Source organism: Papaver somniferum, unplaced genomic scaffold (assembly GCF_003573695.1).
Source record: "Papaver somniferum cultivar HN1 unplaced genomic scaffold, ASM357369v1 unplaced-scaffold_10, whole genome shotgun sequence".
In the NCBI taxonomy this organism is placed as follows: Eukaryota; Viridiplantae; Streptophyta; class Magnoliopsida; order Ranunculales; family Papaveraceae; genus Papaver; species Papaver somniferum.
The window spans coordinates 17,329,410-17,348,416 of NW_020618825.1; the positions used below are offsets into that span (position 1 = coordinate 17,329,410).

Consider the following 19,007-nt stretch of genomic DNA (forward strand, 5'->3'; position numbering starts at 1 on the left):
ACGACAACATCATATTTCATATTTCTTATATGAGACAAAAGGAATTCTCATGCAGGTGGCATTTTTTAACCGAGAAGGGTTAAAGAAGTGGGAATCTGGGAGACGTGTCTAGTTTCCCAACTGCCTCATTTCCTTACGAGGCAGAATATGCATTTCCTATACTCTCTTCCAAGCAGCTGGTATCACATTTTCTTCCTGGTGATAAATAGTAATCTACAGAGAAATTGGCGATGGAAGATTACAAAGGGAAGACACTGCAGCAACGAGAATGAACCGGCAGAGATGGATGAGTTGCTGTCATCGGTACACGGAGGTGGTATGGATGGACTTTGCAGCTTGTGTTTTGTTCAAAGAAGATGGAGCTAAATTGAGTAGATAGTTGAGCTGCTGGAGTCGAAAAAATGATTAAAATGGTAGTGTTTCTCTATTACTTCGAACGGTTTTGTGTCAGCATGAGATGGAAAAAAATGGTGGTGATCTCTCTTATCCACAGATTGGAATGGAATGAAGATGGACTGTAAGCACTAGATCAACTGAATCCCTTGGGTTTGTGATCGAGATGGTTGCATTCTGTGATAGATGAAATGTATGTTGTTGGCGAAAGTTCTGAAGAAATGGAAGCTCGAGAAGGAAATGAGAACGGGAAGAGGCTTAGATGATCATGGAACATCAGTTGGCTGCATCTCTCTTACTGGCGGTGGTTGTTATGGCCGTGCAGGCATGAAGAAGAATGGTTTTGTCGTTGATTCTTTAGTGCTGTGTTAGATTTGTTTGAAACCAAGTCAATAAGTCTCTCAGGCGGACAGTTTGTATGAGCTGTTGATATTGTTAGAAGATGGCAGTGCAATATGGTTTGATTAGTCGGAAGGTGGTCGGTATGGAATGGAGTTGAAGCGAAGAAGATGGGTGTGGCTGAGTTGATACGAGAATAAGAAAGTGATGATACGAGTGTTGCTGCCATTGACTCGTGGCTGTAAATGATGGGTTTTGAGATGGATCTTATGTTGAATGAGTTGAATTCGTAGTGGAGGTGATGTCAGATAAGCAGGGAATGAAAGTTGGTGTGTAGGAGAACGAATTGCAGCAAACAAAGACTTGAAACGCTGGTCTTGGAAGGAATGGCCATGTTCTTGGCTGATAAGGATCAGAGGGTAGAGATCGGTACTCGGGTTCCTACATGGTTCGAAACTGGTGTGTGAAGTGGAATCTTGTGTTGTGGGCAGTCAAGGAAGGAGCTGGAGTAATTGATTACGCCGTTCGCCGGTGGTTGACGAAATTGAGATGGCCAGAGAAGTTGTGGCTGATGGCTAAACAGAAGTTGGACTTGACAATGGGCCTAAATATGGTGGGTATTGTACCGAGCCTCAGCAATTCTGCTAGGTCTTAGGTGGAGTTCCAACGACACCTTATATGGGAATCGAGAAGAAACAGAAGAGGGAGGAAGCCGACCAGGCTACAGAGGAGATGGCTACACAGCCGTAACCGGGAAAGAAGACTAGGGTTTGAAGTTTCATTTCTTCAATTCCATTTTCGCTTAGCTAGAATTTTTGATTTTAATTTGTTTATGGTTTTTGAGAAAGCTTTGTCTAGCTACAGCCATGTTAGGGTTTAGATGGAAACCAATTTAATTTTATAAACTGTATGTTGATATTTCTAATAATAATTCATCGACTAGTGATTTGTCTTCAAATATGGCTTGACATTTAATAGTTCATGTGATTTTCTTGATTATTTATGTTTTTCAATTGATATTTCGTGCTTGGATTAAGTCCTTTGACGTGGTATGATTTAGGATTGATATGTAATGCTTTAGAATCACTACCTATGAAGCGAAGGAAATTACAACGGAGAAACTATATTTTAGAATTTAATATACCATCTTCCGAGACATGAGATTGATTTCGAAATTTCCTTGAGTAATAAATAGAGATTAGTAGAGTTTTATATGATTGAATTGGTGGAAATCGAAGACCCTAATAACCCACTCCTACTTTGTTTATTATTACGATTATTTGGTATTTCATTTTGTTCCGAATTTCTGAAAACCGTTAAAACATCATCTATTTGATTATTTAGTTTTCGTATTAGTTGGTAGAGTATTTCAGATTCCTCGTGGGAACGACCTGTACTTGCCATTGTTCTACTAGTTAGACACTGTGCACTTGCAGTATTTTATTGTAGGTTTCCCAACCTACCAAATTTTTGGCGTCGTTGCCGGGGATTTAGGGATTTAGATTTATTAGGGTTTTAGATTTATTTTTTTTATTTTTTTTGTTTTTATTGTTTTTGTCTTTTTTTATGTTTTTGGGTATTTATCTTGTGTCTACAGGTTCTGGATCATAAAGAAAATTGAGCCAAGGAATTTGGTGATTTCATAAAGACTTGGAGCTAAAGATTAAAGCAAAAAGAACAGAAAAGAAAGACAATTTTATTATTATTTTTTTTAGACAATTTTAGTTTAGGGTTTGTTTATTTTATTTAAAAAAAAAACTTTATTAGGATTTATTATTTTTGTAATTTTTCTTTATTTTTTTGATGATGATTTTCAATTTTAGGACTGATATTTCCCTGCACTATGCAAACGATTTGGTATGCTCATGACTACTCTTTACCTTTTCAAATAATGTATGTTAAATGCTTACACTTATGAGGATTTTTTTTGTGATATGCGCATATAGTCATTTTCAAGTATGGTGGAGGAAAAGGAATGATTTATCAACAACCTCAAAAAGGAAAGTAGGTGGAGGATAGTAAGGTTTTTTTTGTTATATACCCACTATATGTCCAGTAGCTCGGTCTTCCTTATATGATCAAAACATACGTCCGAGGCCTTCAACGAGTCCAAAACCTTCCTCATGCGAATCAACTGTTGCTCATTTGTCCTAGAACAGTTATCATCGAAGACGTACTTTGTTCCTCTAGGAATACCTTTCTGGCACTCCGGGTTCTCTAAATCCAATTTCAGAATAAGAAAGTAGTTATAGATCCATGTCTATATGGATACGAAACCAAGTATTAGAAAATTGATTTTTCAAATTGAGAAAAAAGAAAAACATAACTATTAATGGACTAATATAGTTAGTAAAATAAAATACCTGTAATAGGCTCATGTTCCCAGCAATTTGGCTAGTTCCTCGCCTCGACGCCTTTCTCAACTCTTCCATGAAGAATGCAAGGCATGCCATGCCCCAAGAATAATCACAGACTTTATTGAGAGGATGTAGTAGTTATAGAAGGTTGGCGTCGACCCGGTATCCACCAGCATTGGGGAAAATGAGACATCCCAATACACATAGTAGATATGTGGTGGTCGCGTGCTCCACTTCTTCATCGGTTAACGTTCCTTTCTCTTCTTTCTCCAAGGTGCCTTTGAACATATCCATCAAATGATCCATGTTGAACTGTCTAGTTCTGTATTTAGCGCACCTCCCGAATTGAATTTTTAATTTCACTTCATCCAACCAAAACACTGATTACATAGAACATAAAGTTGTTCCCAACTGCACTGCTTTGTGTAATTAAACTTCACAGACGTGTCATGGTCAGTGAGACCAAGAATCTGCACAACATCATCCGGGGTAATCGTCATCTCCCTGAACGACATATAGAAGGTGTCGGTGTCAATATACAGTCTCTTTACGAACGCTGATATTGCCACCCGGTCATGCCAATCCGTCATTTTTGTTGGTGCGGACGTGCGTTTGAGTAGACGAACTACATCGGAATGAAACTATTAAATGCGCAACAAATTACAAAATAAACATTAAGATATTATAGAATACTATTACGAACAAGAAAATAATACGTTAATAAAAAGATATGATTCTTACATCGGTTTTGTAGATATCTGTGTCCCAAGTGTCTTGTATCCAAATAACAATTTTCGTCCATCCTCCGGTAGATTTCTACTTCCGGGATATTCTTCACCACCAAAGAAGATGTGACAAGGTGTGATGATTTCTTAGAAATTGGCTTCCTTGTACCTTCTCCTTCTCCTTGCGTACTACTTGGTTGTCCTTCTTCTTCTACTCTTGGCATTGGATCAATTGGTTGAATTTCATATTTGACTCTAACCTGTGTGGCACTTGGTTCTACACTTTCTTGAGTTCCTTGTATGTCACTTGGTTCTACACCTTCCTGAGTTCCTTATAGAGTTTCATCTTGAGCACTTGAATTTCCTTTAGAACTCATTTCTCTCCTTGCACTAGGTGTCACTTTCTTACCCCCTTCTCGACGAGGCCCCTGAGTCAACTAGACCTTGGAATCTCTTACCTCGCCTATCCATAAAAAAACAAATTAAAGAGAATTGGTTCATAAGAATCTGTTAACAAACTACACAATCGGAAGATATACAAAAAAACAACAATCGATATAAACATTCGGCAGTAAAATTCAACATTATCACCCGAATACGTATAATCGGATGCCAAATGACAGTTTTGTCTTCCAAATAATTAACATTCGGATACCGAATATGCATCATTTTGAGTTCAGAAAACTCTTAAGTTGTTGAGTCAAAATAATTGGAAGCAACTATTCATACATATCTACTGAATATGCATCAGAAAATTATTAAGTTATTAAGCCTAAGCAATCGGAAGCAAACAAGCATACATATCTACAGAATATAATGTTTCCCCAAAATAATTTCAATTTCAAAATCAAACAATCAGAAGTAAAGTAAATTACATTTTCTTTCTATTTAAACGTAGCCCCAAAATTAGATTTCTCCAGAATCACAAAATATTTGAATTTTTCAACAAACATATTATATTCGGAAGTCAAAAAAAAATTGAACTTCCAATTACTGCGTCTCTATATCTTTTAATCCTCTAGTATATTCGTTATAAAATTAGTAGAAAACATATAAATTTATCTCCCGATTATGTTCGAAGTTCTTGAGGAATGAAGAAAATTGACACAATTGGGAGTAAAAAATCATAACTAACTCCCGATTCTCGGTAAAAAACCGAAAACCCTAGATTTTGTTTTCATCGATTCGTCAAATTGAAACAATAAAAACCCAAAAAATGATAGAATCTTACCTAATTGGGACCATCTGAAGTTTCCGGAGAGTTTGATTGTTAGATTCATCACCAGCAATTACATGAGCCGCTTCATCTTCTTCGCGTTCTTCGCTTTCTCCATCATTTTCAGTAACAATTTCTTTGATTTTTTATTTTTCTCCAATTTTCGGATCGTCACCACGGTATAGTTTTTCACTCGAGCTTTTTGGATTCATTATTTTTAATCATCGTTTTGTAGAAGAAGCGACGATGTTTGATTCGGCGATTCACGACGACGATGAATTGAAGTTGAAGAATGAGGGAATTTTTTTCCTCTCTACGTTCGGGAATGAAGAATAAAAGGAGAATAAGAAGAGTTGAAATGAATTGAAATGAAATTAGATTAGGTTTTAATTGGTTTTATTAGTGGAAGGGCATATAGGTAACTTCAATTTTACAGGGTACCCCATAACCCCTGCCCTTGGATGGGTATAAAAAAATAGACCCTAATTTCTTTGGGGTCACCCCTAAAAATGTTAGGATTAAAAACTCATCCTTTATGTTATATTTTGGGCATCAGCATACATCAAATCAAGACAGACAAATTATGGAAATCAGATGGAAATTTCAAGACAAGACTATGCTAAGTTATTAACTGATAACAACGATAGTTCCCCAATATTTATGCATGTCCTTTTGGGAAAGCGAACTCCAAATGGTGTAGAAGTAAATCAGTATTGCCATATTCGTCGATCAACGACATTTACTGCGACTGCCTGTGACCACGCAGCGAGTAGGTACAATAACTATAACAAATAGAACCAACATGAGGTAACCCATACATTGGGCAGTAGCCTGACTCTCTTATACTTGAGATAAATGGGTCCAGTCTTTCCCTAGAGTTTAGAGATTTCATAACCTGGCTAGTTTGTGGCCTAGTGTGATTAATTGGGGCCTATAAATTACTTCATCTACCAAATATGGAATGATAAGGGGTGTCTAAATTTGCTGAAACAACCAGTTTACCCTCTAAAAAATATTAATACTACCAATTTACCCCGTTAACTCTTAATAATAAAACCTAGAACTAAAATCAATTTCATTTTCATATCCCTCCCTCTATAAACAGATTCTCTTTCTCTTCTTCTCCCTCCTTTTTCATTTTTTTGAAACCAAAACATCGTCGATTATCGACGTTCCAAAAATGATTAATCGCTTCTTTTTTATATAAAATGTCGTCGAAACCAACGCGAGTGAAGCATCCTACTAACAGGAAATTTCCTAGTGAGAATAATCCAAGAATTGTTGAAGCGATTCGAAACAAAACAAAGAAAATGGTTGAGGAAGACGAAGCATCTTTTATCGCATAATAGGAGGAAATGGGTCGAATCAGGTACTTTTCTATCAACTCAATCCTCTAAACTAGGTTTTAGTAACATGCAATTGCTCAAAAATATTTCGGGTTTCCCAGAATCGGATGATGTTAATGTACTTGTGAACCGATTGTGTTTAGAAACGGTTGATGTTCTTGGTCACAAACACCGATTGTTCGAGAAATTTGAACCAGAACCGGACAATGTTAATGTCCACACAACCCGATTTAGTTACTGTAGGGATCATCGTTTTTCCATAATTTTTATAGGTTAGAATCGGATTACATATGTGTCCATAAAAACCGATTGTGTATCCTTTGAATTCTTATCTGCTTATCCCATAATTAGATTACATGATCACTTATAAAAACCGATTGTTGATGTGTAATACTAGAATCGGATTTTACATGTGTATCAAATAAACCGATTCTTGTAAGAAAAAATGCCCAATTTTTTCTGTTCCATTCTTTTTGTTAGAATCGGATTACATGAGAGCACTAATATAATCTGATTGTTATGTATTATGTTAGGAACCAGATTTTGAATGTGCATCGAGTAAATCGATTGTATACCTTGAATTCAAAAATATGCATTCAATTTCATTGTTTTTTTGTTGTTTATCTCCGTATTCTATATGCCAAACAAAGACAAGCAACAAAATCAATCCGAAAAGAAATATAAGAGGAAAAATGACTTTGATTCTCCTCAGAGTTTCGGACCTCGTCGAGAGGGTGGTAAAACTTTGAATGCTTCCCATCGAAGGGGCTCGGGGAGTAAGACCAAAGTGATCCGCATCAAGGACCCACCACCTCAAGCGAAGAAACCAAGACAAGAAGAATTTGATTCTGATACACCTACTGAAGAAGGAGGTGGTGATAGAGAATTTTCTCAAGAAGAAAGTGGTGAGGAGGAAGTTAATGAAGAAGAAAGTGGTGGAAAGGATATCAATGAAGAAGAAAGTGTGGGAAAGGAAGTTGATGAAGAATAAATTGGTGGCAAGGAAGGCGATGAAGACAAAAGTGAGAATGAAACTGATGAAGAAGAAAGTGAGAATGAATGTGATGGAGAAGAAAGTGAGAATAAAGTTGATGAAGAGATAAGAGAATTTCAAGAACAAGTTGATGAAGTTTTTACAAGTGGTAAGTAGAAGGTTCGATTCTCAGACTTTTGAAAAGGTCGGTTTTAAGATTATAAGACAAAATACTCGAAAGCTAATTAATTTTTGTTAACCAAGGAGATATAAGCCTAGGGTTTTAGATTCCACTATTCTGATGGTTGTAAAATAACAATTTATTATCTCAGACAATTACTCATAAAATACTCAAAACCATATTGAACCCAATCTCGGGTTTTGGAAGATTAAACGTTTAAAATTAATTATGCGACTCTCGTTGTTACAAAAACATAACCCCCTTCGCTTATAAAAGATCGGTAGAAACTACCCAAAATAATTAAAATGAAGCATTTATAGAAGAGAAATTATTAGTCATGAATAACACAAGTAATTGAGTAATTATTGTCTAAGAAATAAAATTATTAGTACATAACAAAAATATTTTCCTCCAAAATCCTAGAAATAATTTAGCTACTCATGAATCGAAATATGGAGAAAAATTGATTAATCATTGTATTCAAAAACATATAAAATTGCTTACAACGATTTTCGGTAGCTAAAAGCATCAGCGACTTAAGAATCCCAGATATAAAGATTCAGCTACGCAAATCAGTGACAAAAGGTCTTTCGCTACCGGATAAGGAACGATAGAGATCTTCTGTGGTTATTCTGCGACATCTTCTGCGACTGTATCTAACATGTGTTTGTTCTTCGTGTTCTTGAGTTTACAGCAGTAGCAGAACTTCCTAGAACTTTGTTTTCTCTCGATTCTAATCAATACTTTCTTCTCAGTTTCTCCGTTCCTTTCTACAGCTCCCCACCACCCTATTTATATTCAACAGGCTAAGGAAATCTTCGTAATAACTACATATCTTCTTAATTTACGAGATTTTATTTTCATTCTTTACTTTCTTCTCTTCTTACACGTCTTTGAAGATGTCAATGTTCCCTTTCTTGTATCAGCACACTCCAAATACGTTGAATCTACGTCACATGTTGAATCAAACTTGTTATAATCACATGCCAAAATATCACATGGAATATTTTTTTTTTTCTTGTTTCCTTCAATCCGCGTAAACTTTCCTTCTTTCTCGACTCCAAATCATTTACTAGCCCTTTTAAGTCGTAGAAGGATAATTCCAACTCAGTACTACGAAAAACCCTCACCAAATCTTCCCAAAATCCTCCACAGAAAACACGTAGCAACCCGTGGACTCACGATTCCATCCAATTCTAACCGAAACAGAACCAACTACCAACTCTGTTAGGTCATGATTAACAACCCCAATTAATCTTAGCTCTTTAGTCTCTTCAGAACACCTTCAGAATTCAAACTCTAGTTCTGTTCATAAGCTACACTTTTTTCTGTCAAAACGGGGAACACTGTTATCTTGAAATACCGATATTTAGCCAATTCTAGCCGAAACAAAGATTACCATCTCTGTTTGGCTAAATAAAACATACTCAATGATTTTCATCAATTTAGTCTCACTAGAAAGCCTTCAAATATCGAACCCTAATCGGCTCCCATTTTTCCCTCCAAAATTTGAAATTCAAATAAGGAAGAAGATTGCTACCCCTTATCCAACTGCCGAGGGTGGCGATAGTAATCAGGTGCCCCTTATCCATTATAGGGTTTTCTTAGAAAATCCCGTGTGTGTTTTCAACAAAATTTCTGGGGCGTTTTTAACACAATTCTGGGGGTACCCTTAGCCAAAGTTGGGGTGCCTTTAGCAATTTTTCAAGCCGATTTCTCCAAAAACTTATTTCCTTAAAAATACATAAAACAAGTTTATTAGCGAAAATATTAGTCCTAACTAATGTAATTATGGGTGAAAAGGTGTCGCACTAACGTGCTTATCAAAAGTGCAAGAACAAGTCCAAGGAGGAGACGGTCAAGAACAATGTAAAACATATGGTAAGAATGATGGTACAAAGAAGAAAAAAGGAAGCCACATCCCAACACGCTGAAGATATTTCCACATGCTCAATACCGTTGGGTCGATGTCGTCTGCCATACCATAGTAACTACCTAAACCTTATGCTATGTGACATAAAACTTATTATCCGTGTAGTGTTTTGATTATTGTCCATTGGATTTGTTTTGTTTAATAGGGTCACAAGGATGTCGTTCGTTGTATAAATCCAGGAACGTCAGGAGTATGATGAAGAATTGGGTACTAGAAGCACCAGAATCGACCATTAGAGAAGTTGAAGAAGTAGTCGAGATAGTAAAATCTAAGGGGTTGTTGCATGCGTTCGAGAATTTAGATCTTATTACGACAAACCTCTTTGTTCCGCCTTTGCCGAGAGATATTACGAGAAAACGAATACTTTGCATCTTCCGTTGATGATAAATCCAAATGATGGGAAGTTCATTACTAGCCTAAGCATATATGGTAAAGCCGTGAAGCATGAAGTCTACGTGCAAGAGCTTGAGTGGGACAAGATTCGTTCACCAAGAATGTGTTCCAATGGGATGAGGAGATGACCAAGTCACATATGCTAGTAGGCAAAGAAAAAAAGAGGATATTCCAACTCTCGAAGTTGAGGGAACTCTTCATGGGAACAAAGAAACTTCGTGCAGAGGGAAAATTGGTGACCAAGGAACGTATCTTCTCCACGGCCAATGCACATGTCCTCTACATCCTGTGATTTGTTATCTTTCTCGGCGTTTCTGGTGTTCGTGTGAATGCCAACTTTATTCAGCTGTTGCATCCATTTGACAAGATTCACGAATACTCTTGGGGAACTGCCATCCTTGCACACTTGTTGAATGAGTTGAGAAAGGCTTCTAGGTATGAAAGGAACCAATCAGAGGGAATATGGTTTTTCTGCAGGCGTGCCTATATTTGCACTTCCCAATATTTGTTGAGAGGGCTTTTGAGAAAAAGGAATGGGACGATAACTTTTATGGGGACATGTACACCTACAACAGTAAGGAAAATTCCCAAGATGTGGTTTATCTGAAGTTGAGACGCCAATTGGAAAACTTGACGACGAAATATGTTGTCTTTGACCCTTATAAGAAGGATTTTCCCAAAGGAAAAGTAAAGATGGTTGGGTACGCCGAGCAACAAAGTTATTTTGGGCCTTTGTTTCACCCAAGAGGATGTGTAATGTACAACTTCGAAGAGAGTCACAAGACAACGCAGATACGTACAAAAAATCCCAAATGAGCACAAGAAGTTTAAAATCGATGAGAAAAAAAGCGAGTCATTTGATAATGATGTTGATATTGTTCAGGACCCTTTACCATCATGTGAATATTGGGAAGATAGAAGGTTCAACGGATATGTTATGGATGGTCGATCGAGAATAGATGATGAGGAAATTCTGGGTTATATGTCGTTGTACCTCAATGTTTCAGTCGTTAATGGTTGATTTTCAAAGTGTTAGATGGTTTCAGATCTTCTGTACGGGGAAGCCCCTACACCCGCGTGCCCGCTAACCGTTGGTGGCCACATTTTCATTTTTTTTTTTTATAGAAAGAAAGGATTTTATTGCTTATGATGAAGGAATAGTAATGTCTCTTGCCAGGAGCCTACAAATTTCTGCAAAGAAATTATTTAAAAGGTTCAAGTTTGTAGTTGTTTCTCTAACACATCTAGCAACTGCATCAGCTACCCTATTATCATCTCTACTGACATACACAAAATTACAATTAAATAAACTTGCACTTAAACTTTTTATTTGCTATAGTATATTCCGGTTTTCTCATTGAATAAGAAGAACATTATCCGTGATTGATTGAACTACCAACTTTGCATCAGCTTCTATGTGAATAATTTTGAGTTTCTTTTCCCAAGCCCACAATAGAGCTTCACGTATAACAAGACATTCTCCATCCTCCGGGATTAATACTCCATCTGAGTAGAATCCTTTGATCCCTTCACAAATTCCTGCATGAGAGCGTCATACAATGCCAATGCCAAGTGTGTTAGTTTCCTCATTAAAAGAAGCATCCACATTAAATTTTAATACGTCATGTTTGGGAGGCTTCCATTGATACATTCTAATGGGATTAACAATGCTTGTGCTTCTTGATGTGTCATGCAAATGAGATGCAGATGATAATGAATTCTATGCATGGAATTAAAAGGATTTAGGTTAACTTCCTGAAAAACATGTCGCATCTGTCCTTACAAAAAATACATGCAGTTATCATTAGAGTGAACAACCATGAAATTAGAAGGATGTAGAGTATCTGTTCATAAAATTTTCTCCAATGGCTTTGAATGCTTCTTATTTTGAGTCACCTAGAATTAAATGAGAACCAAGATATCTTTCTTTAAAACTCATAGGTTTAACACCTAATATATGTGTAAGGGTTTCAACAACTTCAGGTTTAGTTTTGTTACTGAAATGCACAGAAGATTTATCAAAATTGATCACTTGACCTAATTGGGTACTGAAATTGTGTAAGAACTCCAAAAGTTTAATGACTGAAGAAAGATTTTCTTGAGTGAAAATCAAGCAATCATCTCCAAAAAGAAAATCATTAATGGCTTAGCATCCACTTTAATACCTTTAACTGAGTTATCTTGTTGAGATGAAACAAGATGTATTGAAAGAAATTCCATAGCAAGAATAGAGGATCTCCCTGTCCAATGCCTCTTGTGGGATGAAACTCTTCACATGGAGATCCATTGAGCACAACAAAAACAAAAGTAGTGCAGATGCATTGGTAGATAAGGTCACATAAATCTTTACTGAAACCAAAATAATCCAGGACTTTGATCAAAAAATTCCATTCTATCCTGTCAAAAGCCTTTGACATGTCTAGTTTCAAAGCCAACCCTCCAATTTGGTCTCTTTTGTTCTTCATAGAATGTATGATTTCTTGATCAATGACAGTATTGTCACTTATTAGCCTGCCATATACATAAGCTTCCTGGTAAGGTGATATAATATTCTCCATTAGAGTCTTTAATCTTGTGGAAATAAGCTTGGATATAATATTTTATAAGGTATTAAATAAACCCATTGGTCTGTAATCAACTGCACATATACACTTTTTCTTCTTAGGAATAAGAGAAATGTATGTTTTATTAATTTCCTTCACCATGTGCTTGTATTCAAAGAATCTTATGACCGTCTGACAAACATCATCACCAATAATGTTCCACTAACTTTTATAAAAACCTGTTTGAAATCCTTCAGGTCTTGGAGCACTCTAATTCTCCATACTTTTAAGAGTATCATGAGTTTCTTGATGATAAGAAACTCTAGTAAGTAGAAGATTATCAGCCTCAGAAATAATGGTTGGAAGAAGAAGAAAAAGACCTTCATCTGGAACAATAGGCATGGAAATACTTATATCCTTAAAATCAGAAGTAAGAAGTTGTAAGATTTCCTTTCTTGTATGAAGCCAATTATTGTTGTGATCTTGAATAGCATCAATGTTATTCCTTGCTATTCTCCTGTTTATTTTTGTGTGAAAATAAATACTTACTGTTGTTGTCCATGTCTTTGATGAAATGGTCTCCGTACTTTTGTTGATAGAATTCACTTCTGGTTTTATGCCACATATTTATATCTTTGTTGATGTTGGAAAACTTATTGTGACTATCATCAGATGGAGGGAGATATTGTAGGACACCAAGTTCTTTTTGCAGATCATTAATTCTTTGGCTAACATTACCAAAGTGAGTTTTATTCCACAAAGAAATCCTTTTCCTAGTTGATTGAAATCTCTTAACAAGCTGATAACCAGGTGATCCAGAAACATTAATCTTCCGAGCACTTTCAATAAAAGAAGTGCAAGTCTCATCCTCAAGCCATGTTAGAAAAAATATAAAAGGTTTCCATCAATGAGAATCATGAGTATTAGTAACAAGCATAATAGGACTATGGTCACTTCCTACTTGTGTAAGATGCAAAAGTTTGGAGTTATGGTAATTGTGAATTCAATCTACATTACCTAAAGCCATGTCTATCCTAGATATTCTAGCGCCGGATCCTAGTTTATTGCTTGACCAAGTATACTCCTTTCCTACAAAACCAATATCTTCAAGACCACAAGAAATAATAATGTTGTTAACCAAACCATCAGGAAAAGAAGAGAAATTGTTATTAACATCTAAAAGGTGAAAATTTAAATCACCTATAAGAATCCAGGGACCATTATGGTTTCACTAATTTGGTGAATGTATTCCCATTGTTCCTTTTTCAGTGTAATTAGTATATCCATACATACATGTGAGAAGAAATTCAGCTTTGCTAGGATCATCCTGAACTGCTAGACTAAAAATGTTTTGGCTGTCCTTTAACAAATCATAAGTGAACTCATCCCTCCACAGTATCACTAAACCACCAGATAAACCTACCGGCTCTACGCATCCCTGGTTTGGGTATTCATAGTGATTTAAGAGAGGTTTACTTTTTTATTGACTAATTTTTGTCTCACAAAGAAATATGATGTCGGGATTTTGAGTTATGACTAGATCATTGAGATGATTACGAGTTTCAGATGTTTTTAAACCTTAGACATTCTAGAAGAATATCTTCATTGGAATTGAAATATTTGAAAACACTAATAAATATATAACGATGATAGTTTTAATGAATAGACAATTTTTGCTATGCGAAGATATGTAAACCCTAAGAAAGTAATAAATGCACGCAGTGTTACGTAGAAGATGTTTAAATTGTAATTCTTAACTTTAAGAATAAAAAACAAACTTAAAATGATTAAAACAATTATGATGTAGAAGCGATAATTAATGCAGGAAGAAAAAAAATTCGGTGTAAAAATTACTTGATTCTCCATTAATGCATTTTCAACCAGTTCTCCTCGTATTGTGCACCTTTGAGCTTGTTGAACATCTAAGTTGGAATCATTGATGGTGTTGGTAGAAGATGATTCAGCATCATTGGTATTTGGATTAGGGTCACAAAAAGTCCTAAGTCTCTTTCCTAGACTAGTAGCATCATCATTATCGGCACCACTTTGTTGTTGCAGGAAATCCATGTTAATAGGTATTTCATCTTTTGAAGGGATGAATACAGTTGTTTTAGTGAAACTCTTATGACTTTTCTTAAGAACTGGAGAAGTAGCTGAAGTGTTAGTTGAAACCGTCTTCCTTAGATTGTTAACTTTTCCAGAAAAATAAGGTTTCTCATGAGCTTTTTCTAAGAAGTTGATGCATCTTTACAAACACCTTTTGAATGTTTGATTGTGTAGCACATAGTACATATACCACTTGGCCACATTTTCAATTTCTAACTGCCATAAACCATACTTTGGATGGCTTAAAAGGTAATTATAGGATTTTCTAAGAGAATAAAAAGGGATTCTCCTTAATAATCGTGTCATTGGGGGTGGAAAATCCAACTACAAGTGAGCGATAGATATTGGGCGAGCCTAAATGGATCTTAGCATGGGCTTAGTCACACGCATCTGTCTCATAGTTTTTTGTATTGGGCTAGCCTAGGAAATAATGAAGAGGATTTTTGGGGGACTGGGTCATTCTTTTCTGGGAATGCTAGCTGGAATAACCTCCTACGAAATGGGGCGGATGTATGCACAGGCTTCCCCTGGCTGAAGCCAGGGGTCAATCAAATAAAATTTTTTTTTGAAGGTAGTAAACGATGGCTTATTTTCGTCAAACCCAGCTACACATAGTGCCAAGCCAGGGTAAGAAATTGTTGCCAAGCCAGGGTAAGAAAGAGTTATGTTGCTAGTGTTGATTGATTGATAATCTTTGAAATCAAGTGATATTAGATTGTTGAGGGTTCGTGAATCCAGATTTGTTTGATCCATCAGTGGCCAGTACTAATGTAATGTTACTGACGTAGTTAATATATTTGGACTGATCTCATTTGATTTTGATATTGGCCTTCTTGAGATAACAAATTTTGATACATTGCAGTTGTAATTTTTCGGAATTTTGAGCACCTACTGTTAGGTGATTCCTTGAAGTAATTAGATGTCGCTGGATTAGAATCTGTGAATCAGTATATGTAGTAATGGTTCGCGAGTGATGTTTTTCTATTGAATGCACTCCTAGTGTTTGAAAAAATTACTCATCCAAATATTATTTGTTTGATATGTAAATTTGTTTAAGTGAATTGCTCATCTGAATTACAGTTAGAAACGCGTATGCACTTAACATGATATCACTTTTTCTATCGGCAGAAGCGCAGTCCTAGAAAACATGATGTCATTTTTACAATGAGGTTGGTTATGTTATTGAGTCTACTTCAATTGCGATATTTGCATCTGTTTTAGGGTTGCTTGTGGTTTGTTTTAGATGATTCCTTAGTGTGTTTTTTTGTTGATATTGGATTCATGGGTTTGGTCCAAAATTGCAATTTCATTATGGCTTGTATAATTGATTTCGTTCTCAAGATCGTAAAATAAGCTGCAATGTGTGCATTCGTGGAGGACCAAGTCGATTCGTGGATGTCACTTTCTTAGACACCATGTTTATTAGGTTTTGAAACATGTTAACGTTTTGGTTTCATGGGTACCACTAGTGGGGAACTTGACTCAATTAAACTTCGTATTCTAGGGTAGTTAATATTAGCTGATTGATGGAAGTTGATGAGATAAATTTTCTTGGGGTTACTGATAATGTTTTTGTTCATCAGGAAAGACATTGAGGAGCTGCTGCCTATATCAACTGGAAAAAAATGTCAGAAAGGGACATGATATACGATTTTAAAAGTTTTACACCGCCAAAAAAAAAAAATTGTAAGGACAGAAAATTTTTTTCCAAGCCACCCAATCTTCAATCCTCGCCACAGTCCATAATACTGTTCTTGTTTAGCCAATGGAGCATGATAAATATGGCATTCACCTTAACCGGTTGTACAATTTTAAAAATATAGGGTGTTGAGTGCACATCACATCACAAATGCAAGCAATAAAGGTGGAAGTGAAGTTGGCTGCACCCTTGCACGACTAAAATAAATTGGTAAACCTAGATACGAATCGCACGAGAATAACAAATACCATCAATTGAGAGATATACTCGAGGCATCTCTTTTAACTTGGTAGCTAAACTAAATACCTCATCACTTACGTAGGATACACCAATACATGCGTTAAGTTGACAATACATGTTATCTGCATCGGACGTAAGTGCAGATTTAAGATCTCAAGACAAGAGTGGACCATAACAATACTAAACAAATACCAATTTGCAGGGTCTTTAAATAGCCCTTCCAGTACGCAGGTTGCATATTGTGAAGGTAATTAACAGTTAAACCATTTTTCCGAGAGAGAGAGAGAGATATGGCAAAGAAAATGGTGTCAACGGTAGTACTAGCAGTTCTGGTTATGCTAGCCATGGTAGCTGCAACATCTTTTCCGACTGCGGTGGATGCGAAAGAACTCGATGGCAAGAAACAACAAACTACTTCTGTTGGTGTGTGTGTATAAATGAATTTCTTCATATTATCCTGTGTTTACTTCTTAGTCTTATGATTTATTTGTATGTGAACTCAGATCGGATCCGTAATAAGGCTAAAGCATGTTGTAATAATTGCCTATGTACGAAATCAATACCGCCACAATGCCAGTGTACGGATCGGAAGAATTGCTACAGAGGATGCAAGAGGTGTAGGTGCACCAAATCTTCTCCTCCTAAGTGTCGTTGCATGGACATAAGGAAAAAATGTTATCCAAAATGCCGTATTTCTTCTCCACTGCCTCCACCACCGCCATCTAGTAGCAGGTGCAGCCCGAACTGTAAAATATGTATGTGCACAAAATCACTCCCCCCTAAATGCTCTTGCAAGGGTGCACCAAGGCCACCTCCACCGTCCAATTGCAGTCCAAATTGTAAAATGTGTATTTGCACAAAATCATTGCCTCCTATATGCTCTTGCAAGGATGCACCACCACCACCACCACCATCAAGTTGCAGTCCAGATTGTAAGATGTGTGTATGCGCACTATCGTTTCCTCCTATATGCTCTTGCAATGATAAATCAACACCACCACCACCGCCGCCGTCTAGCTGTAGTCCTCATTGTGAATTGTGTAGATGCACCAAATCACTTCCTCCACAATGCTCTTGCATGGATACACCAACAGTACCACCTCCATCGTCTGGTTGCAAACCAGAATGCAAGCAGTGTAGTTGCTCAGAATCCTACCCTCCTATATGCTCTTGCAAGGACGACTGATTTCATAGCAAAACTTTAAGTCTGTATCTCGATCGATCTAGATCTACACGAATTTGGATTACTTTCAATGTATCTTGTTGGGTGATATCTCTAGCATTTCCCTAATGGAATGGATTTCTTTTCCAAATAAAACTAATCTTAATTATAACTATTTTGTTATAGGGCCTTCGGTCCATTGGTGTGCGGCCTAACTAGATGTCTAAGGGTTTCTCTTTACATGTATATAAAGAATACTTTATCTATGTAATAGGTTAACCAATGAAAATCCTTCTCTTCTCTGCCTTTTCGTTTTCCTCCTATTATTCTACTACAACACGTTATCATGCACGAAGCTATACCGCAGAGCTATGTTGGATCGGTTGATTTTTTTTTCACACGGATGCGTATCAGGTATTTCTTTTGAACAAAGAAATTTCGTTTCATAGTATATATATATTAGGGTTCCACGAAAGCATGATTATCAAACGTATATATTTCACCGTTAGATTTTCATGAAAATTTAGTATATTCAACAGAATTAGTCTTTATTTACTCTGTTAAAATTTAAATCAAATCGGAATATGATGCAATCTCCAAATTCTGATTTTAGTATAACTGTCTTCGTTTAGAAAACCCTAATTATAACAATGTCGAAAAACCTAAGTTTCGTATAATTTTAACCGTTGGATTATTCTATAATTTTTATATGTGGTATATGTTATCCTCATGGATATACTATAAACATTTCATAAAGATCCAACAATGGAAAGTACTCCAAAGTACGTGATATTTCCTGCTATGTCCACAGAAACGTGAATTGGAACAGTTATACAGCGTCATAGATATCTTTTTATCTAGCCGTTGGATTTCTTTGAAATTTTAATATATTTCTCGAAACAATGTGGTGAAGCTACTGTAACAATTTCATCATGATCGGACTATGATCCATTTGTATTTCTATCAGAACAGTTGAAAGAAGAATTGTTTCAATTTTTAGGGTTAACGATATGTTTTGGGATCATATGCTAATAGTTTCACACTTATTATCAATGGACCTGAATATTTCATATACAATGGACTATGTATGTTTATATTCATTAAATATGAACTTGTCAACCCAATGGACCGGGTCTTGATCAAATAGTTGACCAGACTTTGACTAAACCAATTCGACTCTAATTTGACCTTTTGAACTCAGAAGTACTTGAGCACCACTAAAGAGTCTATGATGTGGAAGTTTGTGTATACAAGTACAATAGTTTCTTCATAAAAATCTTCAACTTATAAAGATACACCTTTCAAAGAGGAAGCCATACCTTCAACATTTCCAAGGCGACATATTAACTTCAGACGATGTATTGCTTTGAAGGAAGTTTGTCGAAACATTCATTTTCCCCC

At 36.1% G+C, this 19,007-nt stretch overlaps 1 protein-coding gene across 2 annotated transcripts; it reads left to right on the forward strand.

The window, feature by feature from the left end:
* Window positions 1-16,697: 16,697 nt before the first annotated feature.
* Window positions 16,698-17,778, forward strand: LOC113326020 (protein PYRICULARIA ORYZAE RESISTANCE 21-like). Of its 2 annotated transcripts, none has more exons than XM_026573832.1 (2): window positions 16,698-16,867; window positions 16,948-17,778. In XM_026573832.1, exons 1-2 carry the CDS (start codon window positions 16,735-16,737, stop codon window positions 17,628-17,630), a joined length of 816 nt encoding a protein of 271 aa, XP_026429617.1. In that variant the 5' UTR covers window positions 16,698-16,734; the 3' UTR covers window positions 17,631-17,778. The 2 variants fall into 2 exon arrangements, with proteins under 2 accessions (XP_026429617.1, XP_026429618.1); XM_026573833.1 differs by having other exon boundaries at window positions 16,698-16,840.
* The last annotated feature ends 1,229 nt before the right edge of the window (window positions 17,779-19,007 follow it).

Coding starts and splice junctions, on each gene's coding strand:
- LOC113326020 (XM_026573832.1), top strand. CDS start 16,735: ATGGCAAAGAAAATGGTGTCAACGGTAGTACTAGCAGTTCTGGTTATG. Junction 16,868..16,947: donor ACAACAAACTACTTCTGTTG/GTGTGTGTGTAT, acceptor ATGTGAACTCAG/ATCGGATCCGTAATAAGGCT.